Raw genomic sequence first — 25,675 nt, 5'->3', positions numbered from 1 at the left:
CAACCAAAAATGAAAGTCCCCCCTTCCAATACTTTTTTGTTTGGCTCAAAAACTACTGAGCACCTCTCGCTCAAATAACGACTAATCAGTACAGAAATTCCTTAGCAATCCGGCCATACTCTTTATTTGGCCCAAAGCAATGATAATGTGCATGAATTTATGCAATTTATAACAAATAATGCAACTTTTTTTCAGTACCATTTGTCATAAATTGCATAATTTTGTGCACATTATCACTGTTTTGGGCCAAACAAAGTGTGAGGCTGGTTTGCTAAGGACTTTCTCTACTGATTAGTCGCTATTTGAGCAAGATGTGCCCAGTAGTTTTTGAGACAAAAAAAAGTATTAAGGGGGGGACTTTCTTTTTGGGTTGAGTGTATGTGGTGAATCTATAGCCAGGATAGCAGGGGTTTTGGGCCAAAATCCCCACCTTTGGCCGCTAAAAAAAATTGAATCATGCAGAAAAACAAAGACAAAGCCTCCTACTCTGAAGAAAGACATGAGTGTAATTTCAACCATGTGTCTTTACTCAGTTGGGTTCTCTAAGGCTAAGATACTGGCTTGTGTTTGTGCACTTAAAAAAACTAGTCACACGACTACACTTTCTATAGTGTAGTATTATGCATATATATGCAAACCAACTAGGGAGCGCAGGCTGGTCTGCAGTGCTATCTACAGTTACTAGAAAGTGTCTATAGAAATTATGCAGGAGCGACTTTCCTTTTTTTTTTCTTTTTCAACGCTGACTATTCTTACTTTGGAATCTGCTGTCTGTGATAACAAAGATTGGCAGGGTGCTAATAGACTCAAATTTGGGACCGTCCTATTTTGCGCCGCTGATGCTGCAAATCAATCAGGAACAACAGACTTGAACAAAGTTCAATTCTGTAACCCTACACCCACCTTAAGATAACACGGATATATACGTCAGAAACGGTTAAGACCGCGCCCCGTCAAAGCCCGAAAAACTGCGAAATGTGGACTGCCCATCTGGCAACAATTGAACTCAAGTTGTATCTGATTTCAATCTGTCATAATCGCACTGTACTGATGATTTGTACAGACAGTTTGAAATGATGGATCACACCAATTTGTTCCTTTTCCTCATTTCGTTAGCAATTACCATCAAACATAAGTAGGGCCTAGTAATGTTTCCTCTCTGCCGTCCCCCTAACATGCCTCATGTCAGGCACTCAGGAAAAGAAAAGTACATTAAGTCAACTGTAGGGTGCATGCTCCGTAACACTCTCTTCACAACTCTCCTTAACCTTGAATCTCACACGCTTTAATTCGTAATAGAAGTGGACGCAAATAAAATGATCTCAGGTTGACAGGCTGGGTTTATACTTGCAAACACAATGCGAATTTGACGACAGGAAACATTGGCTGCGAAATTTGAATCATGAATACTTGCCACGAATTCACAAATTTGCATAATTTGTGGTTGCTTTCACGCCCAGTATTTACGAAGTACCGGTAACGGTTTGGTTTTTCCTTTAGGATTTCACCATAATGGACACCGGGCACAAGTGCAGAGAGTGCTTAACAGCCTGCAACAGGGAACAAGTGCAATTGAGGACCACTCGTTGACTGGTGGTTGATTTGCATCCATAACCCCCTGCACATTAACCCTAACCCCCTAGTACTTCTTCAGGACTACCCTGCAAAACCCAACAGAGTCCAACCGGACTTTCCTGTTCAATCCACTGTGCCTCATTTTCAGTTGTCTGCTGAATCCAACGGAGTCCAACATGGTGTTATAATGCGGTTCAGTTGCCTGCTGAATCCAACATTATGCATGAGGGGTTAACTGCTCAATCCAACAGGCTCCATCGGGTATGTGACATACAGTGTTGTAGTCGAGGCCACAACCTCCGAGGCCAAGGCCGAGGCCACAACCTCCAAGGCCAAGGCCGAGGCCACAACCGCGAGGCCAAGGCCAAGGCCGAGGCCACCACCTCCGAGGCCAAGGCCGAGGCCAAGGCCAGCTATCAAAACACGTAATAAAATATAAATCACTAAAACAAGGCTAAGATTATGTTGGAGTTTTAACATCTTTTTAGTTGAATTCACTGAGTTTTGGAGTGCCTGGCTTACGCATTTTGCAATGGGTTTCCTCTTGTAGGAAGTCCAGGGAATTTTATTTTTTAAAGAAAAAAAATCTCAAGTTTTGTATCACTGAAAGCAAATTACACAACAAAATCAATGGCGTTTGAATCAGGCTCATAAATGTTTGCCCTTTGGAGATACAACAATTTAAATGGCCAAATTTTGAGTTTCTATTCTGTAAGATTTACATCATTTACTTTTAGCATGTTTATAAATCTTATTTTCAAAACCTATCAAAATGCTTAATATCATAGGAATCCCCATTAAATAAACAACAACTTGATTTTTTAATCCGGTTTTTACCACTCATAACCAAAAAGTTACGACCCCCTCCCCCGACCTTCGCATTGTCAAGGCGCGCGCTGAGCAAACACCGCGATGCGACCAGACAATGCCAGACGGCCCGCCGTTATGCACGGGCAAAGCATAGTTCCAATCCCGCTCCACACAACGGGATAAGTGTCCACGCATTATCACTGTTAATACCGCGGTACCAGACAAAGTCAGGCAATGGCCAATCCCGCTCCAAACAACATGGCAACACTGAACATGCGTGCATGCTATCACTCAGTTCATCAAAATGACCATGAATTCTCGGATCATCCAATTTGAATCCAATGGCTTTGAAGAATTTTAAGATCATGGCAAGAGGTAGGGAGTCCAGAGGTTTTGGCCGTATATCTGTAACCACGCAAAATTAGTCAATTTCAAACCGTGCTTATACATGTAATAAGTATCAACATGGCTCTAAAAATACAAAAAAGTATCCTGATTCTGGGGGAACTTACATGTACGGACCGTACAGTATCCCCGTTATTTAAAGAGAAGACATCTAAGAAAGCTCCCAGCTGCATGCATTATGATGCATGTGTTATTTTAACCAGCGATGCGACAAACCCTGGTAGGCTGATCCTGAATACTACACTTGCCAAGCTCAACTAGCGCGGCTTCAACTAGCAAAGCTCTCATTTGAATATGCTCATGGGCGGAGCACAGCTAAATTACATTATGACGGTATACCTGGTTGATTTATTTTATTTAGCTTCTAAAATTGCGGGCCAACAAGTTTTCCCTTAACCTCGTCCCCAAGGGTTACTTTCTTTTCAACCTCGTTTCCAATAGTAACCCCTGGGTGGGGACTTTGCTTCCTGTATCCTGATTCAATACAGCAATAGCAAGTAATGGATGTAAAAGTATACTGTGTACTTGGTGTTGTTATTTTCAATGTGTGTTGCGCATTTTAACGTTCAATGTGAATTATTCCATCTACTCCACCTCACAAAAAAATCCCTGTTTCCATTTTGCTTCATATCTAATGTGATACTGCATTATTGGCTGGATAAGATTGTAACATTTTAACTTTGAAGAAAATTGTGTTTTTGGATCTCACACCCGACGAATTGATTGTGTTTTTACCCCAGACACTGCATGCAAGAACAAACACTGAATTAAAGCACAGACAGGCACCAGACTATTCCTAATTTGCGTATACTGTGCAAGATTTTTGATCATGCAAACAGGCAAATGATCCAATGGGCTCTGTGCACAAGTACCCATGCAACGGCCAGAAAAGGAGAATTGGGCGGGGGGGGGGGGGGGGCACTGAGACTGGTTCCTGGTCCGTCCATTGTGGACGAATGTATCCATAATTATGGGGGGTGGGGATTAGTCTTGGAGACCATCGAAAGATAAATTCAACGCATTCACGCGCGCGCCGACAACGCCTGACGCTCAAACGCGCAGTCCTTCTGATTTGAAAATCAAAGGCGTGTGGAAAAAAGCACACCTGGATTTTTGTATGCGTGTGATTTTTCTAAATGTGTGATTTTTCTAGCGTGTGATTCTGTGGTCCAAGCGGGGACTTAACAATCAGGTTTTTTTTATTCATCTTGCTTTACAGTAAAGCCATTTTCTCTTCACCAACATACGTTTTTTTTCACAAATTATGTATATTAATTAAGTTTAATTATGCCGTAAATCAATGGCGAGGTATGCGGTACAGAGGGATTCAGGCGTGCGATTATTAGCACTTCTGAGGAAGCTTTCAGGCATGCGATGGCGTGGTGATGCAATCGCACGCCTCAAATCATCAGGACTGAACGCGCAGACACTGTGGCTTAGCTTTGGCACATTCAAGAGAAATAAATAATACGCCGTACATACTTCGCGCGGGAACCAGTACAGTACGCACACATAGTGTGTCCCGTCCATGGGGCTCTCTCAAGAGGTAATAAAGCGCCCTCTTTGGTTGGCGCATGGAGCCAATACCAGGGCGAGAGTGCTGGTAGTGGTGGGAGCGTACTGCTTGACACCATGGGAAGGAGGTTGGCTTTCCCCTGGCTCTCATACATGTACAAGTAAGCTGCACACCACCCTCAGTGGAGAGCCAATGACCATGTTTGACAAGAATGGGACTGCAAAGCAGCTACCTTTTTCCCCCATATGTATTTTTTATAATGCAATTTCTCACACCATCAACGAGCACTTTGAACCTCTTTTTGCAAGGCTACATACCGTATACGTGTACATCCCATTGTACCCTATCTCTTAATGACTTACCGGTAAATATATTTCACCATGGGATTTTTATGTACAAATGGTTGCCCATACGCGCAGTGGGTTGCCCTAATGCGCAGTGGGTTGGCGCTTAGTGGATCAATCTACTATGCTGTTTGCAACTACTTGGATCCAAAAAGCCCCCTAAACAAGACATAGCATTACTAGTGAAACAATGAGTTAGTCTCTTCTGTCTCCCTGCCACTGAACATGACACTGCATGACTGGCCATATTGTTTCAATTCACGGAACAGTTAATTCCATGATGAATCAGTCAGGCATTTCAGCAACTTGATCCACATTTGTGTCTTCCTTTGTTTGTCAAACTGTGACCCATTTGGACGCGGGGGAAAACATGAGATATGTGAGGACGGTAAAGAGAGCGGGGAATGTTCTGAGTGAGTCAAACCAACGTTTCCTCTGACTGTGGCAAACAATCAAAGACGAGACGTTTCTTGTCCATTGTGTTTGAAGCTCTGGGATCGTGAAATGTGACGGCTGGAATCTCACCAGAACTTCAGACATCCATCACCGTATTCTAATTGGACGGGACAACCCCCCAACGGAGGACTGACTCATTACATCACACTGCATATGTATGCATTTCTCATGTTGCTACTCATGTGAATTTGAGTTTGGCTTATTTTCCAAAACTCTGTTGAATTTTGGGAAAACTCCTGGAATGGAGGCGAACACCACACCAGAGCCGTACTACAGCAATCTTGCCCCGTGTCAGGACATCACCAATCTACATGTAAGGCCAAAAAAAAAAATCAGTCGGTCTCTGGTCAGACCGAAGTTCCGGAATGGATGCGGCGACGCTTTTTTTGGGGGGGGGGTGGCTTTTTTTTCTTCAAGCTTGTATTGTACAGACAAGGTGGGTACTATTTTGCTTTTTTGTGTCCTCATTATACATTGGTGTCCTCCATAATTTGCCTTGGTGCCCTTTATCATTTGCCTTGGTGCAATTTCCCCATTCCTTGGTGCTCCTTGGTACAACAATTTGAGGAGGCGCAGCAATAGAGGGCGCTGTTGTAGCTTCCGTGTTAATTTGAAGAAAAAAAAAGGTTGACGCACATGATTAAAATCGACGCGCACTGACCAGAGACCGAGTATTTTTTTTTTTTGGCCTAAGACTGAGTACACTGTACCGGTACCTCAGTGGGAAGATTGCCAGTTCTACATGTATGTTCAAGAGATCACATGTACATGTACATGTATACATGTAAGTAAGTGTCAAAATCTAGACAACAGCAATGCAATCCGTGCACAAGTGCAGGTACCCCCTTGATGATTACAAGGGAGAGTTGGGTTGACCACTTGGGAGGAACTTTCGAACACATTGCCAACGGCGCCCGATGCTCACAGGTAGATGCTACTAGTGCATGCACACTCAGAATGAAATAAGTTGTGTGTTCCTTACGTCATACACGCGCCGAGGACGCAGATGCAGTGTGGTCCCCCCCATTGAGAGTCCAAAGACAAAGAATTGAACGCGGCCTACTATTAATTAAAAGAGAAAGTTGTCAGTTCATATTTTAGTCAGCGCAATTATACTGAGCTGTTCATTTTTAATACCTTCGCAGGAATTAGAAGAAAACAATTCTCAAAATATCCTTTGGAAAGATGCTTTAGCATATTTGTCCAATTTGTACGCTACCTTTTGATCCATATTATATAACAGGTACTAAAAGACAACAAACACAAACCAGATTGACAAAAAAGCCTGATTTAAAGCAGCAGAAATGCATACATGTTATACCTGTTAAACTGTCTTGGTTTGTTCACTGATTCATGACATCATCCTGAATTGTTTCAATCAAACAGAGGAAGTACCGTAGGCACTGCACAGAGAATCTGCAGAAGAAGACAAAGAAGAAGAAAACTTTCAATACACAGGAAGTATGGTTCATGTACGTACTGTTAGTGTAAACTCATTCTATTTCTAATCTTTGAGATACCCTACCGGTTCATGTATGTGGAGCACCATGATCCAATGGTTATGGTGTTCGACTCATGGTACGTTGGTTTGAACCAAAACAGAGAATACAGTGCTTGTGATCTTTGGCAAGACACTTTCCTACAATTAATTGTACTCTCCCCTCCCAGGAGTATCCTGAAAGGGTAGAAAACTGATTACACTGATATCGAGCTGCTGCAGAAAATTGATTTCATGGCCTGATGAACAGGGAAATAAACGTGGGAAGCGCTTTGAGACATTTTGAGGTGGAACCACTTCTTCAAGTATGCCGCAAGTTTTCTTCTGAGTTTAACGTTGAGTTTAACGTTGTACTTGTACGTTGCACAAGTAATTAACTATGTTTTCAACTCTTTAGAAGCACGTTTGTGATTGGTGCGTGTTGTCTCAGTTGTATCAAGATAATTAAAAGTTTTGTCCTACAAGCACTATGTTATTAGCTATAATTATGTTATTACCTACAAGCGCAACTGGAACACGGAATAATGAAGTGTGTTTGTGTCCCACATGCCAAATGCCGAAGGGATGTATGTTGGACGCAGACATATTAGTTATCCCGCGAGCGCGAGTGGAACACGGAATAATGTAGTGCGTCTGTGTCCCACATACCATGTGGTATGTGGGACACAGGCGCACTACATTATTCTGTGTTCCACTCGTGCTCGCGTGATAATGAATTTATCTTCAAGCAAACTTGGCGCACAGTACAGTCGGAACGAGCCACGGAGCTATGGAACGAGCACACTTTACACGAACAATACAGCAAAACTGTCGCTCGCATCCCTTGGAATAGCGCAATACGCAGGATATCAAGCAAACTTGATGCACATCAAGCCAAAAAAAATAAATATTCGGTCTCTGGTCAGACAAAAGTTCCGGAATTGACGCGGCGATGTGGCTTTTTTTTTTTCTTTTTTTTTTTTTTTTCTTCAAGCTTGGATTGTACAGACAACATGGACAAGGTGGGGTACTATTTTGCTTTTTTGGTGTCCTTATGTACATTGGTGTCCTCCATAATTTGCCTTGGTGCTTTCGATCATTTGCCTTGGTGCAATTTCCCATTCCTTGGTGCTCTTTGGTAAAACAAATTGAGGTGGTGCGGAAATAGAGGGCGCTGTTGGAGCTACCGACACGCGCGCTGACCAGAGACCGATTTTTTTTTTGTTTTTTGGCCTAGACATGGTTAAGATGGAATATGCACCGTGCACTGTGCAGTGGTTTTCCTATTACACGTGCATGTAACTGGAATGGCGTGCACATCATGAACAGTTTGTAAAATAGAGTAAAATGCGAAGTGCAGTGAGGACCATGCTACATGGGATAATGTAGCATGGTTTGTTGCCATGGATTGACCAATCAGCATCGAGGGTATTTAGCTTGATGATCACACTGTTCTACACTGTATTTACTGCTTGTGATGAATGTATACAATTTGGGTGGCTTGGGTGGTATAGGGAGTAACAGACTAGTCGCTTGCACATGGCTTCTGCAACAACTGTAAACCATATACCCCCCCCCCCCCCATTGTCATCTCAACCACTAGTCTCTGTGGTAAAAGTAGGAAAAAGAGTGCTATGGCAGTTGCAATGGCAGGCACATGTCCCTGAGCAATGATTTACTGCTTTCATCCACCTGTTGCCACCATACCTCAAACTGTTACAGACATCCTGCGTAAACTGTTGTGCTGCAATGGAGTTCTGCTGGTCATTATCTAAACAGAAAAACAAAGGGAAACTAAGTTACTGAACTACAGGTGCCTTCCCAAGTGTTTTCCTTTTGGTAAAAATGTAACCAAAGAGAAAAGATGGTGTACAAATATGCATTCATAGGGGAAAACACATGCAGAGCACAGCAGAAATACGGTAGAATCTCATGTACCCTACCATACGTATGTATGAAGTCCTTCACATGTAAATTACAAAGGTCACTGTACGGGCGACCCACAAGCAAGTCGTGTGATCACAATGTTATTTTTCATAACAGAGGCTGTCCGCACAGGACTTTTTAGACATGTTAGAGATGTACCGTACATTCTTCGGTAACCATGGTAACCCAGTTGACTCAGTAAAACTAACAATCAACAGTCAACGTTCAACAATTTGGGTTCTTTTTAGTTTACCGGCTGTCAGTATTGACAGGTTGGTGTAGCAGTACCGATACTTTCCTAACCTTCCACAGCTGTTGCATGTACACAGGTTCGATTCCTGCCTGAACAATACGTGGATTGGCTTTTGAGCAGTCCTTACTTGATTCCGTGGGTTTTCCTCAGAATATTTTTCTAGGGTTTTCCTCCCACATCTAAAACTGTCTTCTCTTCACTGGGCCCCATGGTAGACCAGAGGATTCCGTTGTTTGAGCTACCACGTTAATTTAAAGAAGAATTAAATATAACAATATAAACAAATTTGATTTGATTGACAACAGTTCTCGGAAAGACAACAGTCTCCGTTTATAGTTTAACCAAAATAGGTCCAATGTGAACATGGCTATAGACACAATTTGTAAGGTGATAAGCATGTTAGAAAGTGCAAATTGCTTTTGTAGCATATTGTGTGTGTGATAACATAAAAAACACTAAAAATTTAAACTCAAATCAATAAAGAACCTGAACAGAAACAATGACAACATGATTTGGCACATGCAATGCATCAAAATTGTGGAACTGGATTTGCTTTCAATCCTTATTTCAAATCATAAATGATACTTAATACAGTTTACCCATTCCTATTGGTCGAGAGCCCGTCACGTGGCTGGTCTTTTCCAGTGTCACATGAAATTTGGACTCCCATTAAAAAATGATGATTTTTGGACAAAAAAGATTTGGATTTTTTTACTGAAAAGGTACAAAATGTACAATGGGAATAAATACCGGTATGTGCTTGGTCGGTATTAAACACTCTGTTTAAGACCAGTTGGAGTCTGGAATGCTGATAATTACCCTCAGCTTTGCCTTGGGTAATTATCACCCATCCAGACTCCAACCAGTCTTAAACAGAGTGTTATAATACCTCCCAAATACATGTTTATTCCCTTAATAATAAAAAACACTTACAGTACAAAATGAAGAATAATCCACTACTTGAAAGGGACATAGATGAAACAAGAATAAAAATAACAGGACAAACCTACGCCCACATGGGCAAGGGCTGGCAAAAGCGAAAGAATTCACTAAAGTCCTTAGACTTGCCAGACCTTAGAGTCAGTTGTAGAGTAAAAACAAAAGAGGGAGCCCTTCAAAGTTAGTGTGGTCTTGCTTTTTAATGAAATATAAAAACCATAAATGGATGTATTTCTCCTCTAAAAATGGGAAACAATAGTTGTATGAAATTTTGATATTCTGAAGATGTACATACATGTACTCAAATTTGGAGTGGTTTTTATATTTTAAAAATGCTGATGTCAAAAATTAAACTTTCAGTCAAGAATGCCTTTTAAGGTAAATGTACATATTTTGTGTGCATAAGGTGTTTTTTTCAGTTTAAAACAACAAAATTACTCAAACTTTTAAGAAGGGTGTGTAACAACTAACTTGTTCAAATTTCAGCTCAGTGCATACTTTATTTTTGAGCAAACAGAAAAAAAAACTTGTTTTAAGTCTTGAACATGATAATGCACACGTGTATAATATGTGCCCGTGGGCCCACTTTCTTAAACCACCTGTAGATACCATTTTGGGGAATGATTTTACATACTTGTAGTATTTGATACCATAGCTCTTTATGTATCGTCACTTAGCGCAATATTTTCTCCTTGAATCAGTAGACCACATGTATGCGCTTCCGGAAAAATGCAAATGTTCTACGGGCCATCAAATTTCTAATTTCAATTATATACTGTATGTAACGAGAGCAATGCAATGTATGGCCTGACGTTTACTTGATTTTCGTGTCATTTAATCTTCCTGAATTACCTAACTCTGCTTTGGAAAGCATTCTCACACTTGAAAGGTCACTTTCCTCTTTCAAAAGTGCATGTCATATAAAGTTTCTTAAAACATGGAAACAAAATGAGCGATCACACTTCAACTCCAACCCTGGTGAATATCAACATGATGTATGGGTTAGGCCCAAGAGGGTAGCCTAATGTATGTTGGTTTGGACTTCATTAGCGTGGGCCTGGTACAAAAATGGGCGGGACTACAGGAACTAAGCCTGGACCATGTAATTGTAGCAGGGTTTTTTTAGAAGGCGTCTGCTTAGTGTTTCTGCCCGTGTACAAAATGTACAAGTAAGCGTGTTCACAGTGATCCTGCATAATGGATGGGTTTTTGACTTGATGGTGAAATATGTACATGTGTGGCTAGGCTGTTGGGTGTGCCACGAAGTTGTCAAGTACCTTGACATGTATACTCATTGCTTCAGTATGTTGAGCAGCGGGGTGGGGAACTCAACCGGGGCAATTTTTGGCCCCTGAAGAGTTACATGTACCAGTAGGTCCATGTGGATTTGTACATGAAGTCATGAACATGTACTTTTTGTACCGAACTCCCTAGGCCCTCTGACTAGGATGCAACCTCAATCCTCAAAACCCTCCAATTGCCACCAAGAAAAATTGGATTCAGCCTCAATCCTCCAAAATAATCCGTTTTTTTTTTAATTTAGTCTGTGGAGGGTGACCACTGCCTCAATCCTTCAATCTGCCAAATAGGCATACTTTGACTACAGATTTAGATCCCTGACACACGGTATGCATTTTTCTGCATATCCTCGAGGACAAAATGCCCAAAAAAACTGGTAAAGAGAACACAAATGAGATAAACAGTTACCAAACAAGCGGTAATTTTGAAAAAAGAACAACATATTCTGATAAACTTACCGCTCGCAATTAAATGTGTCTGCCGAGTTGTGCCATCCATTTCTTGGCTGAGCTGATTGATCATTGAGCGCGTGCGTGACTTCACTCTTGAAGGAAAAACAAGTCGCGCTGAATCAACGACTGTTTTGTGTACCGATATGTGCCCCGCGCTGTATGACAGTATGGGCTTTTGGCGCAGGGCACATATCGGTACACGAAACAGTCGTTGATTCAGCGTGACCTGTTTTTCTTCAAGAGTGAAGTCACGCATGCGCTTAACGATTAGCCAAGAAATGGATGGCACAACTCAGCAGAAAGTTTATCAGAATATTTTCTTCTGTTTTTTAAAATTACCGCTTGTTTGGAACAATTTGGGTCTTATGGAATGTCATGAATGTGTGGATCTATCCAGGGTAACTGTCTTTCTCATTTGTGTTCTCTTTACCAGTTTTTTGGGGGCTTTTTGTCCTCGAGGGTATGCAGAAAAATGCACACCATGTGTCAGGGATCTAAATGTGTAGTCAAAGTACAGTATGTCTATTCGGTGGAGCGCTAGTACGGAGGGTACCGAAGTACCAGCGCTCCACTCAGTAGAGTTAGGCTGAACATAACCAATGCAAGATATGGCCTACTGGCTTGATGTAATGCATCCTCCACAAAAAAGCGATACAAAAAAGCAATTTGCCATTCATCCTCAATCCTTTAAAATCATCCCAAACCGGCAGGAGGATTTTGGAGGATTGAGGAGGGTTAATGCTTTGGGGTTTGAGTGATTTCTTGCGCTACAATCCTAACCTCCATGGGTACAATTTTATGGAACGTCTATCGATATCGAATCCACATGTGCCAAACTTTGGGATTTTTTCTCATTTGTTCTTTAATAGATTCATTTAATTTGATGTTTTTAATCAAAGCCTACTTTTCACATTTCATTTTCTAGTTCTTTGTAATTCGTGGCTTCGGAGGATTGTTCTTAAGGGGAAATAAAGTCCAAGAACCATTTGGTTGATATTCTTGTTGCAATGTGCCAAAGATCCTGACATTGATTGCTATGTCGAGCTAACTACATGTACATGTACTCCAATACTCAATAGAAAGAAGTTTAGTGACCCAGTTAGTGGGTCTAATTTTAGTGAGTGTTACTGGGTTATTGTGTACTTACGGGCCTGGTCCCCTAACAAAAGAGAAAAAAATCCACTTTTAATTTATTTGACTCACCGAACTAGTTGGCGACATTAACAACATGTAGGTTTGTCAGATAGACATGATAGAGGGCAGAGTTTTGAATTGTTGAGGGAAATTTGGGGGTAAAATGATGATGACGACAACAAAATGCAACATGACAATAGAGATACCATAGGTATAGCGATCACCACAATGTACCGTGAACGTTTTTGGACAAATTTAGGCATCTTTCTGAAGTCTATATGCACACGTAAAACGTCTGTCGATGGCAGCCAATTTGAATGAAGCAATGATTCCGAAGATGTGACGTCGTGTCGTTTATGCAAATCGATCTTGTCGCTCAGGCGCACCAGTTGCAATGCGACGGCTGTTTCTTGTATTGTAATCTCTCAACCGATTACTACTAGTCATGTACTAGCGCCAAACCATACAGTCTGAGCGAATCCATTGTACGAGAAACAGCCGCATGCCTGAATGAGATCTATTGCATAAACACAACGTCTCAGATTTGGGGTCATCGCTTCTTAGATTCAAAATGGCTGCCATTGACAGACATTTTACGTGTGCATATGCACTAAAAAAATGCCTGATGTTAAATTTCTCGAAAAAATTTGATACACTTAGCTTCAATTTTTAAACCTAATTACCCCAGAGGGCGAAAGCTGAGTGAGACATCATAGAATAAACCGTAGGCCTATGTGCAGTTTCGTGCGCCAGACAATCTCCTCAGTAGATTGGTTTGCGTATTAATGTGTGGCCAAAGGCAAGGCAAAGCTTACAGTACAGCGCAGCAATACCGACGCCACACTGCCAATGACTGACACTACACAAGCATGACAAGTCATGGTGGGGCTAGCATCAAAAATGGGGCTAGACCCGTGAACGTGGCGTAGACCCGTGAACGTGGCTTGTAGTTTACAAGCCACGTTCACGGGTCTAGCATCATGCATGGCTAGTTTCTGAGTTTGTCATGTTTCTATTGTTTGTCATGTTTGTGCATAAAACTTGATCATGTTGATCATGACGATCAATCCATCAACCTCACTTTTGAGCTAAAACGTAACTAGGGAAATGTCCATACTCGATCGCCACTTAACTGCCGCCAAACATATCAATTTTCACCTCACCTTGTGGTTTCAACCAAGAGGAATCCAGGAAGCTGTGTAAATGCGGAAAAAAATAGGCAAAATGTGTTTTTAGAGCACATTTTGGATGCACACATCGTGCAGAACTAAGTTGAAGCAGCCGGTCAAAACTGATTGAAGTGGCTGAATATATTTAGTTATTTCAATGGATACTTCAAACATGTCAAATACGTCCAAAGATTGATCATTGCAACAGCGATCGTGCGCGGCCTAGCGGTTAAGAGTCTCGTGTATCAAGCAAGCATCCGTGGTTCGAATCTGGGTGAAGTAACTGACTGATTAATAAAGAGAAATTAAGGAAAGGAGAGGGTGAGAGTAGAGAGGAGGGAAAGCATGGAAAGTGGAGGAGATGTAAGTTACTTTTGGCATGGTAGAAAATTAATTGAAAAAAGTGGCGATCGAGTACTGAGCATTTTCCGTAAATATGTCTGTGAATTACACATTTTAAACTTAAACATAAAGACGGGCCTTACACGAAAAGACAAGACGATTTTGATAGTAATTTAACGTATTAATTTTACTTACATCATTCGCCCTTGATGTGCCGCTGACACAGTGACAGTCAGCGTGCAGCTGTAAATTCCGTCGATTTCCGAATAGTCTGGTACCGTGCAATTCTCCTACCGAGGGTAATACAATTTACGATGCGGTTTCAGACTAATGAAAACCATTGTTTGACACCATGTGACCGGTCTTAAATTGAAACAACCATGTACAAAATATAGTGTAGTTCATGTGTCCGGAGAGTGTTTTTCGATTTTAGTAGGCGGCCTAAATATTAATACCGTGAATGACATGGGCGTCAATCGGTGTGTGTGGGGGGGGGGGGGGGGGGGGGGGGGGGGGTAGATATGATATCGTTTGTCCCCCCTTTTTTCGTCCCCTCCAAAAAAGGTAGCCTATATATATGATTCTTTAGCTCCGAATAGCTGATTCAATTACTCTAAAAATGATGGTTAAATTATGATCTTTTGCTCAAAAATTCGTTATTTAAAAGTTGTCAGAAATTGCCTCAGGTCGCACCACAGAGCGTCTAGAATCCAATTTTTTTCGGGGCCCTTAACCCTAAAAGGGCCGGGGCGGAATCTGCGCCGTGAAAACTGAATTTTCCCATAAAAATGACGTCAATTACACAGAGCAGAATTACCATTCGTACATATGATTAATTAATTAGCCATAATTCCACAACCCTTTGACCAATAGTCATGAAGTTTCTAGGGAATGTTCATGATGAGTTGCTCTATGCATGTACCGAGTTTCAAAATTTTTCGTCACTCGATGGCCGAGATCTTAGGGGAATCCGCCCCCCCCCCCCCCGGCTGAGAGATGGTCAAAATAACCCGGCCCCTTTAGCGTTTAGGGTTAAGCGGGCCCCGAACCCCACGCCGTTAGGCTTCGCGCATCGCGCTCACATTAGTAACGTTAACGAATGTCCCCCCCCCCCCCCCACTTTTGAAAAGTGATTGACGCCCTTGGTAAATGAAGCACACATGCACCTTTTTCCACCTCTTACAATAACATACATGGTCCTCACAACAATCTCCACAGAAGATCAAAGCCATTAATTTTGGATGATGAATATGCATTTTTTTTTCACGGCGAAAACTTCCCTAACAGCTTTTGGAGATGCATGTGAACATAGGGTAAAAAATATAGGTAAACGGTAAACAAATTCTTCCACACGTTTTGCAAGGCATTGATCTCATGAACTTTTAAAATCAAGGTTTTTCCACGGAGTAATAATAATTTATAATTTGGTTTTGTACTAAATTGCACTTTCAAATAATTTTTTAAAATCTGTTAATAATATTTTAATACTAAACAAAGGATAACGAGAGGTCTATGTCTGTTTGAATAAGAACATAGGGCTTTTCCGCTTATTATTTTTGTATGACTTCATGCTGTTTTGCCAATGTGCAGTCATATAAATTATATTTTTTGTTCAAAGTTCGTAAAAGTTATATTGAGGTAGTAAAGCCAACAGATATGCAATATAAAAAAAACAGTTGATGGCGTCATGATGACGTCACTTCGGATTTGGCATATGATGACGTCACATGCCCTACGATGTCGTCTTCTTGATAACACTTATCAATGCAAATTTTAGCATTGTGGTTTTGGTTTGTATTTAGCTTGAAGTCAATCCAATGAAAGGAGAGTATTACATTTTGGAAGCGGAATGAAATTGTAAATATCTAAAAAATCATAAAAAATCTACCGATGACGTCGTGGTGATCTTTTGCATGAGTACCATAATCTAGCTATCCACCAGGTTTCGTGACGATCGGACTTTCCCTTATATGTTTTTTTCAAAAATCGCATTTTTAATGATGTCATGATGACGTCACACATTTTTCAAAATTGTGTGCATATACCTATTACCTAACAAACATAATGCAAAAAGAATTTTGAATTTTGCATGTTGCGTTCGTGAGATATGGCTTAAAGGTTCAAACATTCAAAAAATCATATAAAATCGCATGATGACGTCATCATGACTTTACTTTAATTTTTACCTTTAACACATCCCGGCCTACCGACACACCGAGTTTCAACCCAATCGGACTTTCAGTACTGTAGATATAGGACTTTAAAGTATGCACATTTCAGATGACGTCACGTGACACATATATTTATATATTTATTTTCTTCGACATTTCTGTCGCGGGTTGTGGAAAAGGTTACATAACCCATATAAAATCCACAATCGCGTTAAAATATTAGAACAGGAAATTTATATATAAACTAACTAAAATCGGGTGATGCAATAAAAAAATATTTTTTAGAATATAGTAAAAATGAATTAAAACATACTTCCAAAAAATACAAACCACAAAAGAATTTAAAAAAAAGAATTAAACATTAAATTTAAAAATCAAACAGCAAATGTTATAAAAATGTGTAAATCAAAAGCTAGGAAATATAATTAGTTAAAATATAAACTATAAAATAGTGAACAACGAGAACGGGTACACAATTTTTTTTGTTAAATAAACGATAAAACAGTTTTGGAACCTGGGGCTAAATTAAAAGAAAATCCATCAGTGAAGACTTAACAAATACTTAAGGAGGCGCTTTGAGCGATATCACCTGGATGGAGTAGCATTCCAATTATTGGCAGTGCGAACAAAATATGAATTCATAAAATAGTCATTTTTAGCGAAGGGAACCTGGACTTTCAAAGCATGGTCATTTCGGGAAATTCTGTTAGGGGGACTGAATTTACAAAGGCTATCTGCATCAATAAGGTTGTTCATTATTTTATAGGCCATTACAAATCTCAAGTACTTTCGTCTGTTTTCTAGTGACGTCCATCCTAATAACTGTTGTAGTAAGACATTGTATCCAGATTCCCAGTCCCTGCAAACCATTCTGGCACAACGTTTTTGAACGCGTTCAAGCGTGGCACAGTGGGAACTCCTATAAGGGTCCCAAGCCACGCTACAAAAGTCATGATGAGATCGGATTAGTAATTCGTAGAGCCGTGGTTTTATTTGGCAGTTTATTGCACTTATTGCATACTTCATTACACTGGTCGTTCCAGTTTAATTGCTTGTTTATCATCACTCCCAGGTATTTTTCACGATCTTTCTCCTGCAATTTTTGGCCCTGTAGAAAGTAAACGTAATCAGTGGAATTGCATTTTTTCGACATCTTCATAATTTTGCACTTGGTGATGTTGAAATCAAGCAACCACTTTTTAGACCAATCGCCTAAGACTTTTAAATCATACTGGAGAACATTACAATCTTCTAGAGACTTAATTGACCGATAAACAATGCAGTCATCTGCATATAATCTAATAGTAGATTGCACATCCTTAGTTATGTCGTTAATAAAACAATTAAAAAGAATAGGACCAAGGATTGTCCCTTGGGGGACACCTGATTTGACGACACTCCATTTGGAAAATTCACCATTAAGAAAGACTCTCTGCGTTCTAGCTTTAAGAAAATTCATAATCCAATTCAGGTTACGATCACCAAGACACAAACTTTTTAGTTTCTCACGAAGGAGAATGTGTGATACGGTATCGAAGGCCTTGGAAAAATCCAAAAAAGCAATGTGAACGCTGGAGCCAGATTCTAAGGTGCTACTCCAATCATGGATTGCGTCAAGTAGTTGAGTCTCACAGGAGCGTTTCTTTCTAAAGCCATGTTGATTATCATTGAGGAGGTTTTTGTCATTCAAATGCTTGGTGAGGTGATTGGAGACGACTCTTTCCAGTAATTTGCTTGTGACTGATGTAAGGGAAATAGGTCTGTAGTTAGAAGGGTCATCTTTTTTACCCTTTTTAAAGACTGGACAGACATTTGCTTTACGCCAGTCTTCGGGAACTTCGCCTGTGGATAAGGACAGATTAAATAACGTGCAGAGAGATTGGGCGAGTGGCTCAGCGCCTTCTTTCAGAATTTTAGGAGCAATGCCATCGGGCCCCTGTGATTTGTTCACATCGATGTTTTTCAGCAGTTTACAGGCTTCATAGACACTGCGATTGATATCGCTCATAACAGGAATGTCATATCTCTCCGTTGTAGGAATTCTAATAGGGACTTCTGTTCTAAAGCGCATCTTTGGCCGGAAATGGTTTGTGCGGAGTTTACTCGTTAAGGGCTTTAATTTCTTCAGATGTCTGTTATCACCGGAGTACCTTAGAGTCTGTCTTCTATGTGTCGCAGGTCTACCTATTCAAATTTACGGGTAAACCCGGCCGATTCGATAATAACTATGGTACTCAAGACGCACAATAAATTCACAGAGACATCAGATTTGCATAAATCAAAGAAATTCTAAATAATAACTGTTCATATGAGATAATAACAATACATAAACGTATACATCACTACGAATTAATAACTGTCTGAGGGGTGCTCATCCACGTCTTCCGGCGACGCTCCTATAACTATGGTCGAACTTGACGATGCTGGTGCTTCTCCGTCCAGTCCTATGCCGCATCCAACTTGGCCAGGACTTCACGTCGTGTGACGATACCCGACTTGGCCACGACTTTAAGGTGGTGACTGATAATAAATAAGATGCCAACAGCAAGAGAACATTATAGTTGTCATCATCTTCACATCCAATTTCGCTCTACGGATCATAACTAACGTTAAAAAACTATATTTTCAAAACAGTATATCAAGATGATTTGCGACAAGACATATTTTTCATACATTATATAGTTGTCAAGAAACGCATATAATTTACAGTTATCACTTGCGCTCATGTTCTTGGGAGGCCTACTTACCAGCCATGGAGCCTCCACCATCACTCTATCCTTGGGAAGTGTACACTGAGCTCAAAAAAGTCAAATCCAACAAAGCAACTGGTCCCGATGGAATTTCTCCCAAGCTTGTTAAAGAATTTGCCTTTGAGTTGAGTTCACCTTTAACTGATGTGTTGAATTGCTCGTACAAAGAGGGCGTGGTGCCTAAGCAATGGAAAAAGGCCATAGTAGTGCCAATACCGAAAACGAAGCCCCCCACGGCTGATAAACTCAGGCCAGTTTCTTTGACTGACTGCTTTGCAAAGATAGGGGAGGGTTTTGTAGTATGCTGATGTTACTTGGTCTTCCTCAATTACTGCTGCCCAGAAGAAGACTCTGGAGCACCTGCAAAAACGTGCATGCTGAACCATTTCAAGTGGCACAGCGCTACACCTCATATGCGGATGCAATGCAGTTCTGCGGGCTTGAGTCTCTTGCTGATAGGAGGGAGAATCATTGTCTCAGCTTTGCCGAAGGATTTGCCAATTCAGAACGTACAAATGATCTTCTCCCTCCTACCAGACGGGAGTCTCACGCCCGCAACCTGCGTAATGCACATCATTGTTCCCACTTATGCACCAGGACATCACGATTCAAAAACAGCCCAATACCCTATTTCATCAGCTTGCTGAACAAGTAGAATATTTTGCTCTGTGAACAGCTTTTTAATAATCCTTTTATTACTGGAGCCACCACAAATCTGCACAAGATTATTACTCGCTATTTGAAATAACAAAACAGCCCGTGTTAACTTTTACCAGTTATCTAAATAAGTAGCAGCTTTTTAATTTAATTTAATTTAATTTAATTTTTTTTTCAAAGATTTGAGGCAGACAAATCTACAGGTATGTGCAATGTACTAATTTTATTTTTCTAGATTCTCAACAAACCTATATGGGTTTTTCTTAATTTGTTTAATTCATGTTTACTGTGATTTTGATGTTTTTAATATTGTAAATTATCATGCAATTTGACCTTCGGGTTACAATGTGATAATGTGAATAAAATATACCATATATATACCATCATGTCTTACATCACCATGTCAAAAAGAGCTGTATCAACTTATTATTCAGTAATTACGTTGCGAATTGTATCTTTAACGTTATTAGCCATTCAATTCTTAAACAAACCATTAAAATTATTAATATGCATACAGTTCATCGAAATATAAACGTTTAATCAACATAGGCGTATCATTAACCCTATCAGGACCGGGATTTTTTTGGACCTACGGGGACCGGGGGGGACATAGTGCCTCCCTCTATATTTTCAAAAGTAAATGACCGATTTTTTTAAAACTTGGTAGAAATTAACCTTTGACCTAATCCTACAGGTTGACATTTAAAAAGAAAAATCGTCCATAGAGGGCGTTTTTGGGGACATTTTTGCCCATTTTGGATCAAAAATTGTTTTTTTTCCCCGTATTTTTCCGTTTTCTTTGGCCAAATGTCATAAAATTTGGGAAACATGTTTGCCTTGACACAATGACAACAATTACAATATGTTTTTAAAAACAAATATAATTTCAAAAAGTTTCAATGACAGCGAAAATCCAATATGGCCGCCACTTTGGCGGCCTTATCGATTATTGACATAACAAATACAAAGATAGCATGTTGAATCTCGGGCCAATGCACATGGGCGTCGCGAGGGGGGGCCAAGGGGGGCAATTGCCCCCTCCCCAGGAAAAGCCAAAAAAGAAGAAAAAAAAAAAAAAAAAAAAAGAGGCGCGAAGACAAAGTGGTGTAAATTTAATGAGTTGGGGGGGGGGGGGAAATGTCCCTGCCCCCCTCTAAAAGAAATACAAGCATTTTTTGGCAACATTTTTTTTTTGCCCCCCTCTAGAAAAAATCCCGGCGACGCCCAAGCCAATGCAAAAAAAAATCTTAATGCACAGTTGAATTTCACCAAGTTCCCCTATTTGAAAAAACAAAACAAAATGGCCGCCGGCTTTGGCGGCCATTTTGAATTCCCATAATGCATTGTAGATTGTCACGTGACACTTCTCAATCACCTATCTGATAAATAAACTAATAATAATAAGACAATTAGTTTTACAGTGTAGAAATTAATATTTAAACATTTACTTTATTAATTAATATTACGTGAAAAACTGGGAACCAATGTAAAAACAAACGGTTGCTATGGCAACAACGAACCACCCCTTGATTTTTTTTATTAGGACCCTAGATAATATTTATGAAAAGTCACCAAATTTGGTGGCGATCGGCTGCACTGTTAAAAAGTTATGAGCAAAAATATGGGAGGGGGGCACATTGTGCCCCCCGGACCTGATAGGGTTAACGGGAGATGTGAAAAGGCTCAAAGGGGGGTGACCGATAATAAATAAGATGCCAGCAGCAACTTAGTTGTCGCCACTTGCACATCTAATTTCGCTCTGAGGCCTTCGAATAAAAAATTTCATTCAGTTACAAATAAACCACACAACATGAACAACAAATCTGTCTATTCATAAAGCTCAAAATAAATCTCCCAAATGTAACTCTTGACAACTTCGGCAATATTTAGACACAAATGCTAGTATTATAAGAATGGACCTTCATATCACAGTCAAATTGTAAACACGAACCGTCTTCCAATTCGCGCATTATGATAAAGTGTTATAACAAAAATGTCATCAGCAGATTAAAGGCACTTTACGGTGAATGTGTCATAGAAAGCTTTGAAAGATAGGTAAAAGGGTGAGGTATAGGCAAGATAAAACATAATTCGTTCACACTTTTCAAAAATGTATTGTATAGACACCATGTTACTTTTTGTTTACAAATTGGATGATGTCATGATGTGTTGCCAACTATATCAGCAGAGTGTTAATTCTCTTCTACAATACATGTGTATCTCTTGATATGGTGTAAAAGTGGTGACATAATGCGTTTAACGTGGGCAAAAAAAAAAAACTGCAACAGATGCTCAAATGTGTGAATTGCCTGTCGGTTGTCCGTTGGTATGACCTAACAGGTAACGCGGTCTATACTTGAACCAAGAAGTACACCAATCTAATTCTACTTTTCAGTCCCTGTGTGCTTAGATGGAGTGACTTACTTCCACTTACTTTAATCATGTCAAATCTTCAAGTAAAACAAGTTATGAATGGTCCTAATTAAATCTCATTCGCAGAACTTGTAAAACACCCAGTCTCCGTTGGCGATAGAACGTGAAGCGATACCAATACGTACTTGAGTTACTACTCGCTGGTGATGTGCACCGGCGTCCCACTCCAAGAAAGCCTCCTCCTGTCCTCCTTTTCCGACCCTGACCACACCCCCTTTGTAGTCGATCCAGAAGGGGCGGTATTCAGTAGCGTTAACTAAACCTGCCTCATAGTGTTGGGAAAACACTTCAGAACACCCTGCATATGAGCATCTCATCACTGAGCGAGTATTCTTCAAACCTCCGATATCTGTTTGGTAAACAAAAAATATTTAAATAAAAAGTTATTTCAACTTTCTCAGTATATATTTGTTGCATTTACGCCCATAACCGAGTAAACCTCTGATAGATACAATTATTTCATTGTCATATTTACACCCAATGTTATCTTCATGGAACCGACTTATACCTCTGGTTATTATTATATTGATTAATAGTTGTATTAATACTATCGTACTATAATTTAGAAGGGACTTTAAAGTCAGAAGTAAAACCATCGCGAGACTTGTGGAATTTGGGAGACATATCAAAATCTCCTGAATGCCTCATCAGCCCCTTTTTAGAGGCAAATGGGCTAGATTGAGTGCTCTTGACCCAGTTAGTAAAAGTACCAAAATGTGTGGGGCTAGGATATAAAGAAAAATTGGGGTAAGGGGTCAGAAAAGTTGGTAACAATTCTGTTCACAAGTCTCCCTAAGGATACCAATTTCGGTTATTATTATTAGTAGTATAGTCGTATTATCTCAAATCTTCAACTCCTGGTGGTGGTGTTGGTGGCGGCGGCGGTGGAGGCAATGTGACAAGAAAAAAACCCAAATTATATTTAGACCGTGAAAAACTGGTAAAGAAGGGGGCACAACGATTCACCTTCAGCTACCTCACTTACAATTAAATAAAGAGGATTTCTGTACAGATTTTATGGTTTGAGACTAATCACTTACTTATATCGGCAAAGATGGACCCATGTGTGGTGTTTTCTGCGAGGGCCAGTGCGGCACCCTTCTCGATCTTCACAGCGAAGTCCAACCGGAAAGGCATACTGAGTGGCTTCAGGATGAACTTGAAGGTGACCGTCTCTTGTTGTGTAGGCACGGTGGAGAAAGAGCAAGCTGTTTTTTACCGAATCAAAACGAAATCATTCAATCATGTCGCTATCATAGCACTTCTGACGTTAAATACAGGTTAGCAAGACGTGCCAAGCCTATATAGTCATCGAAAAAAAGCTGCCAAAATGGCAACGAACAGTATGCTGATAGGACAATATGCCTATTACCAAATGTTCAATTAGTGTTGAGTTTGTACCATTTTGCCTGGGTCTAACTTCACTTTTTTTGCATAACGCTGTATCCTATTATGACAACAAATAGCAAATGAAACAAACTTTTTTTTCTGGGCTTTAAAAACTATTCAATTGTGATGAGTTTTTGGCAAAGCTACTTCAACTTAAAGACATCATACAGTGTTTGGGGAAATATCACTAACTTACAGTTGCTCTCATCGAATTGGTCTTTGTTCAGCCGACATTCTTTTCTGAACGCCGAGAATGTCTTGTGACGGAGCGTGGTCAGATTATCGCCGGCTGCAGCTTTGATCAAGGCGCTACACATCTCTCCTCGTACAGGCAGCACAGAGAAGATGACGCCCAAACCAAATGGTAAGAACAAAGCAAGAATACTGAAAGGACGCATTTCTCGAAGTCAGTCAGCAGAATAAGACTGAACTACCAGAACAGTATCTGCAGTTTGTTATGAAGCCGCCGCTACGAAACGTAAGAGTTGAACTCACAACCAATCGTAATATTACAGAGGTTTCACGGTTTTACGAACAATGCCCAGGATAATTGACCTTCTGTTTCGCTAATTGGGTTTCCGTAAAGCAATCAACTTGGAATTCCGAGTTCCGGTCAGTGGCGAAATGCAGATGAAAATACATCAGTGACAGACTTCAGTCGTGTTATGTACTTCGGCTGCTAATATCTACTACTGCTGCGCTGTTTATTTTGTATATTATTCAATGCTGGGTTTGGATTGTTTAGCGACTTGATCGGAATGGTTTCAGACAGATATTTATATGCTCACAGCGCCAGGCATACGCATTACGTTTCAATTCAGAGGGCCATTGGTAGCTGTCACATTTTTGCCGGGACTCTCACAATAAGACAAATGAACTATATCCTTTATATTTACAAATTACTCTTACAAATTTATTTGACAAATTTACACAACATCAAAATCGTACGTTCAGAAATGTCAAGGGGCAATCTTCGTTATGAAATCGTATTAACAGCCAGCTTATAGGTACATATAAAACCACCTCAAAGTATCAATTCAGTTTATGCAATGGAATTAAATAGCAGGTAAGAAAATTCACTGTTTAAAATATCTAGCAATCTACTTTCCGTTGATCACAGCAAATACAACTGACCGCTTCAAACTTCCAATTCAATATCTACAATCAAATATCTACGGTCAATATCGGCATCCAGTTTCTATATGTACATGTACGTGCCTAGCAATAAATCCACGCTATTAACAATTCAATCAATAAATCTGCACTAATGACAATTCCTGGGGTTTTCTCACAAATATTAAACTAAACCAATCAAATATTAAACTAAACCAATTCAACAATATCCATTCCTCGTCAGTCAGAGAACACTGCTACATGTAGCTGGACACCACAGGTTACATCAATACATCAATACACAATATTCACAAATTATACATCTAAACAACAGCACCTGTGCAGCAATACACAAGAGTATATGCACAAAATAATGCTCTTAATATCCAGGCAATTAGTTGCATCAAATTATTAATTTCTAAGTGAAATGGTACACTCAAAATGTGCGTAAATATATCAGAAGATCAAAGTGCAAAAAGTATTATTAAGAAATTATACAATTCTAAATCAATATGCTGTTGAAGTTTTGCTGATAGGGCTTGTCACATCTGCGGTAGGTATCCCGCTCTCATCGTCTAGGTCAGAGATGGACCAATCCAGTCAGAGGGACATGGCGTGGTAAGTCGGCGGTCATGGAACCAACCCTCAGAATTCACCATTTAATAGGGCCATGTAGTACATCACAAGTACATCAACTTCAGTAGGGCCAAGTAGTACATCACAAGTACATCAACTTCAGTAGGGCCAAGTAGTACATCACAAGTACATCAACTTCAGTAGGGCCAAGTAGTACATCACAAGTACATCAACTTCAGGTACATCCATATAAGGACCATCTATAATTAAAATAATTGACCAACTCGATGCCAGTATTTTCTCCAAAGAAAACATATTCACATTTTTCAAGGCTTGTTCAAGCAACAACAACCAATACTCAACCAATAATTCAAGCAATAATGGAGAAAAAACAAAAGGAAATGTAACTTACGATTGTCCAATTGTCACGCTGACCTATGCTTGTCCGAGCCACACCCAAGAACCTCACAGAACTGCAACTTCTATGCT

At 40.1% G+C, this 25,675-nt stretch overlaps 2 protein-coding genes across 2 annotated transcripts in view; both read right to left on the bottom strand.

Annotated features, from left to right (window-relative positions):
* The window catches only part of LOC119737097 (E3 ubiquitin-protein ligase TRAF7-like), a 103,788-nt gene extending 89,373 nt beyond the window's left edge, over positions 1 to 14,415 (bottom strand). The window contains exons 1-3 of the mRNA XM_038211190.1: positions 14,293 to 14,415; positions 8,291 to 8,354; positions 6,428 to 6,522 (exon numbers count right to left, since the gene is read on the bottom strand). The gene's annotated coding sequence lies outside the window, so the exon portion shown is untranslated. The remainder of the gene's footprint in view (positions 1 to 6,427; positions 6,523 to 8,290; positions 8,355 to 14,292) is intronic.
* Positions 14,416 to 21,782: 7,367 nt separating this feature from the next.
* LOC119737068 lies at positions 21,783 to 25,319 on the bottom strand. Its single transcript, XM_038211141.1, has 3 exons — positions 23,694 to 25,319; positions 23,149 to 23,316; positions 21,783 to 22,457 (listed from the first exon to the last, which is right to left on the bottom strand). Exons 1-3 carry the CDS (start codon positions 23,893 to 23,895, stop codon positions 22,165 to 22,167), a joined length of 663 nt encoding a protein of 220 aa, XP_038067069.1. The 5' UTR covers positions 23,896 to 25,319; the 3' UTR covers positions 21,783 to 22,164.
* Positions 25,320 to 25,675: the final 356 nt, after the last annotated feature.

This window comes from Patiria miniata, unplaced genomic scaffold (genome assembly GCF_015706575.1).
Source record: "Patiria miniata isolate m_02_andy unplaced genomic scaffold, ASM1570657v1 HiC_scaffold_3, whole genome shotgun sequence".
In the NCBI taxonomy this organism is placed as follows: Eukaryota; Metazoa; Echinodermata; class Asteroidea; order Valvatida; family Asterinidae; genus Patiria; species Patiria miniata.
Note: the sequence above shows the minus strand (reverse complement) of the source record. Positions and strands in the feature narration are given on the sequence as shown.

Coding starts and splice junctions, on each gene's coding strand:
- LOC119737068 (XM_038211141.1), bottom strand. CDS start 23,895: ATGCGTCCTTTCAGTATTCTTGCTTTGTTCTTACCATTTGGTTTGGGC. Junction 23,317..23,693: donor CCAATTCGATGAGAGCAACT/GTAAGTTAGTGA, acceptor GGTAAAAAACAG/CTTGCTCTTTCTCCACCGTG. Junction 22,458..23,148: donor GTCCATCTTTGCCGATATAA/GTAAGTGATTAG, acceptor TTTACCAAACAG/ATATCGGAGGTTTGAAGAAT.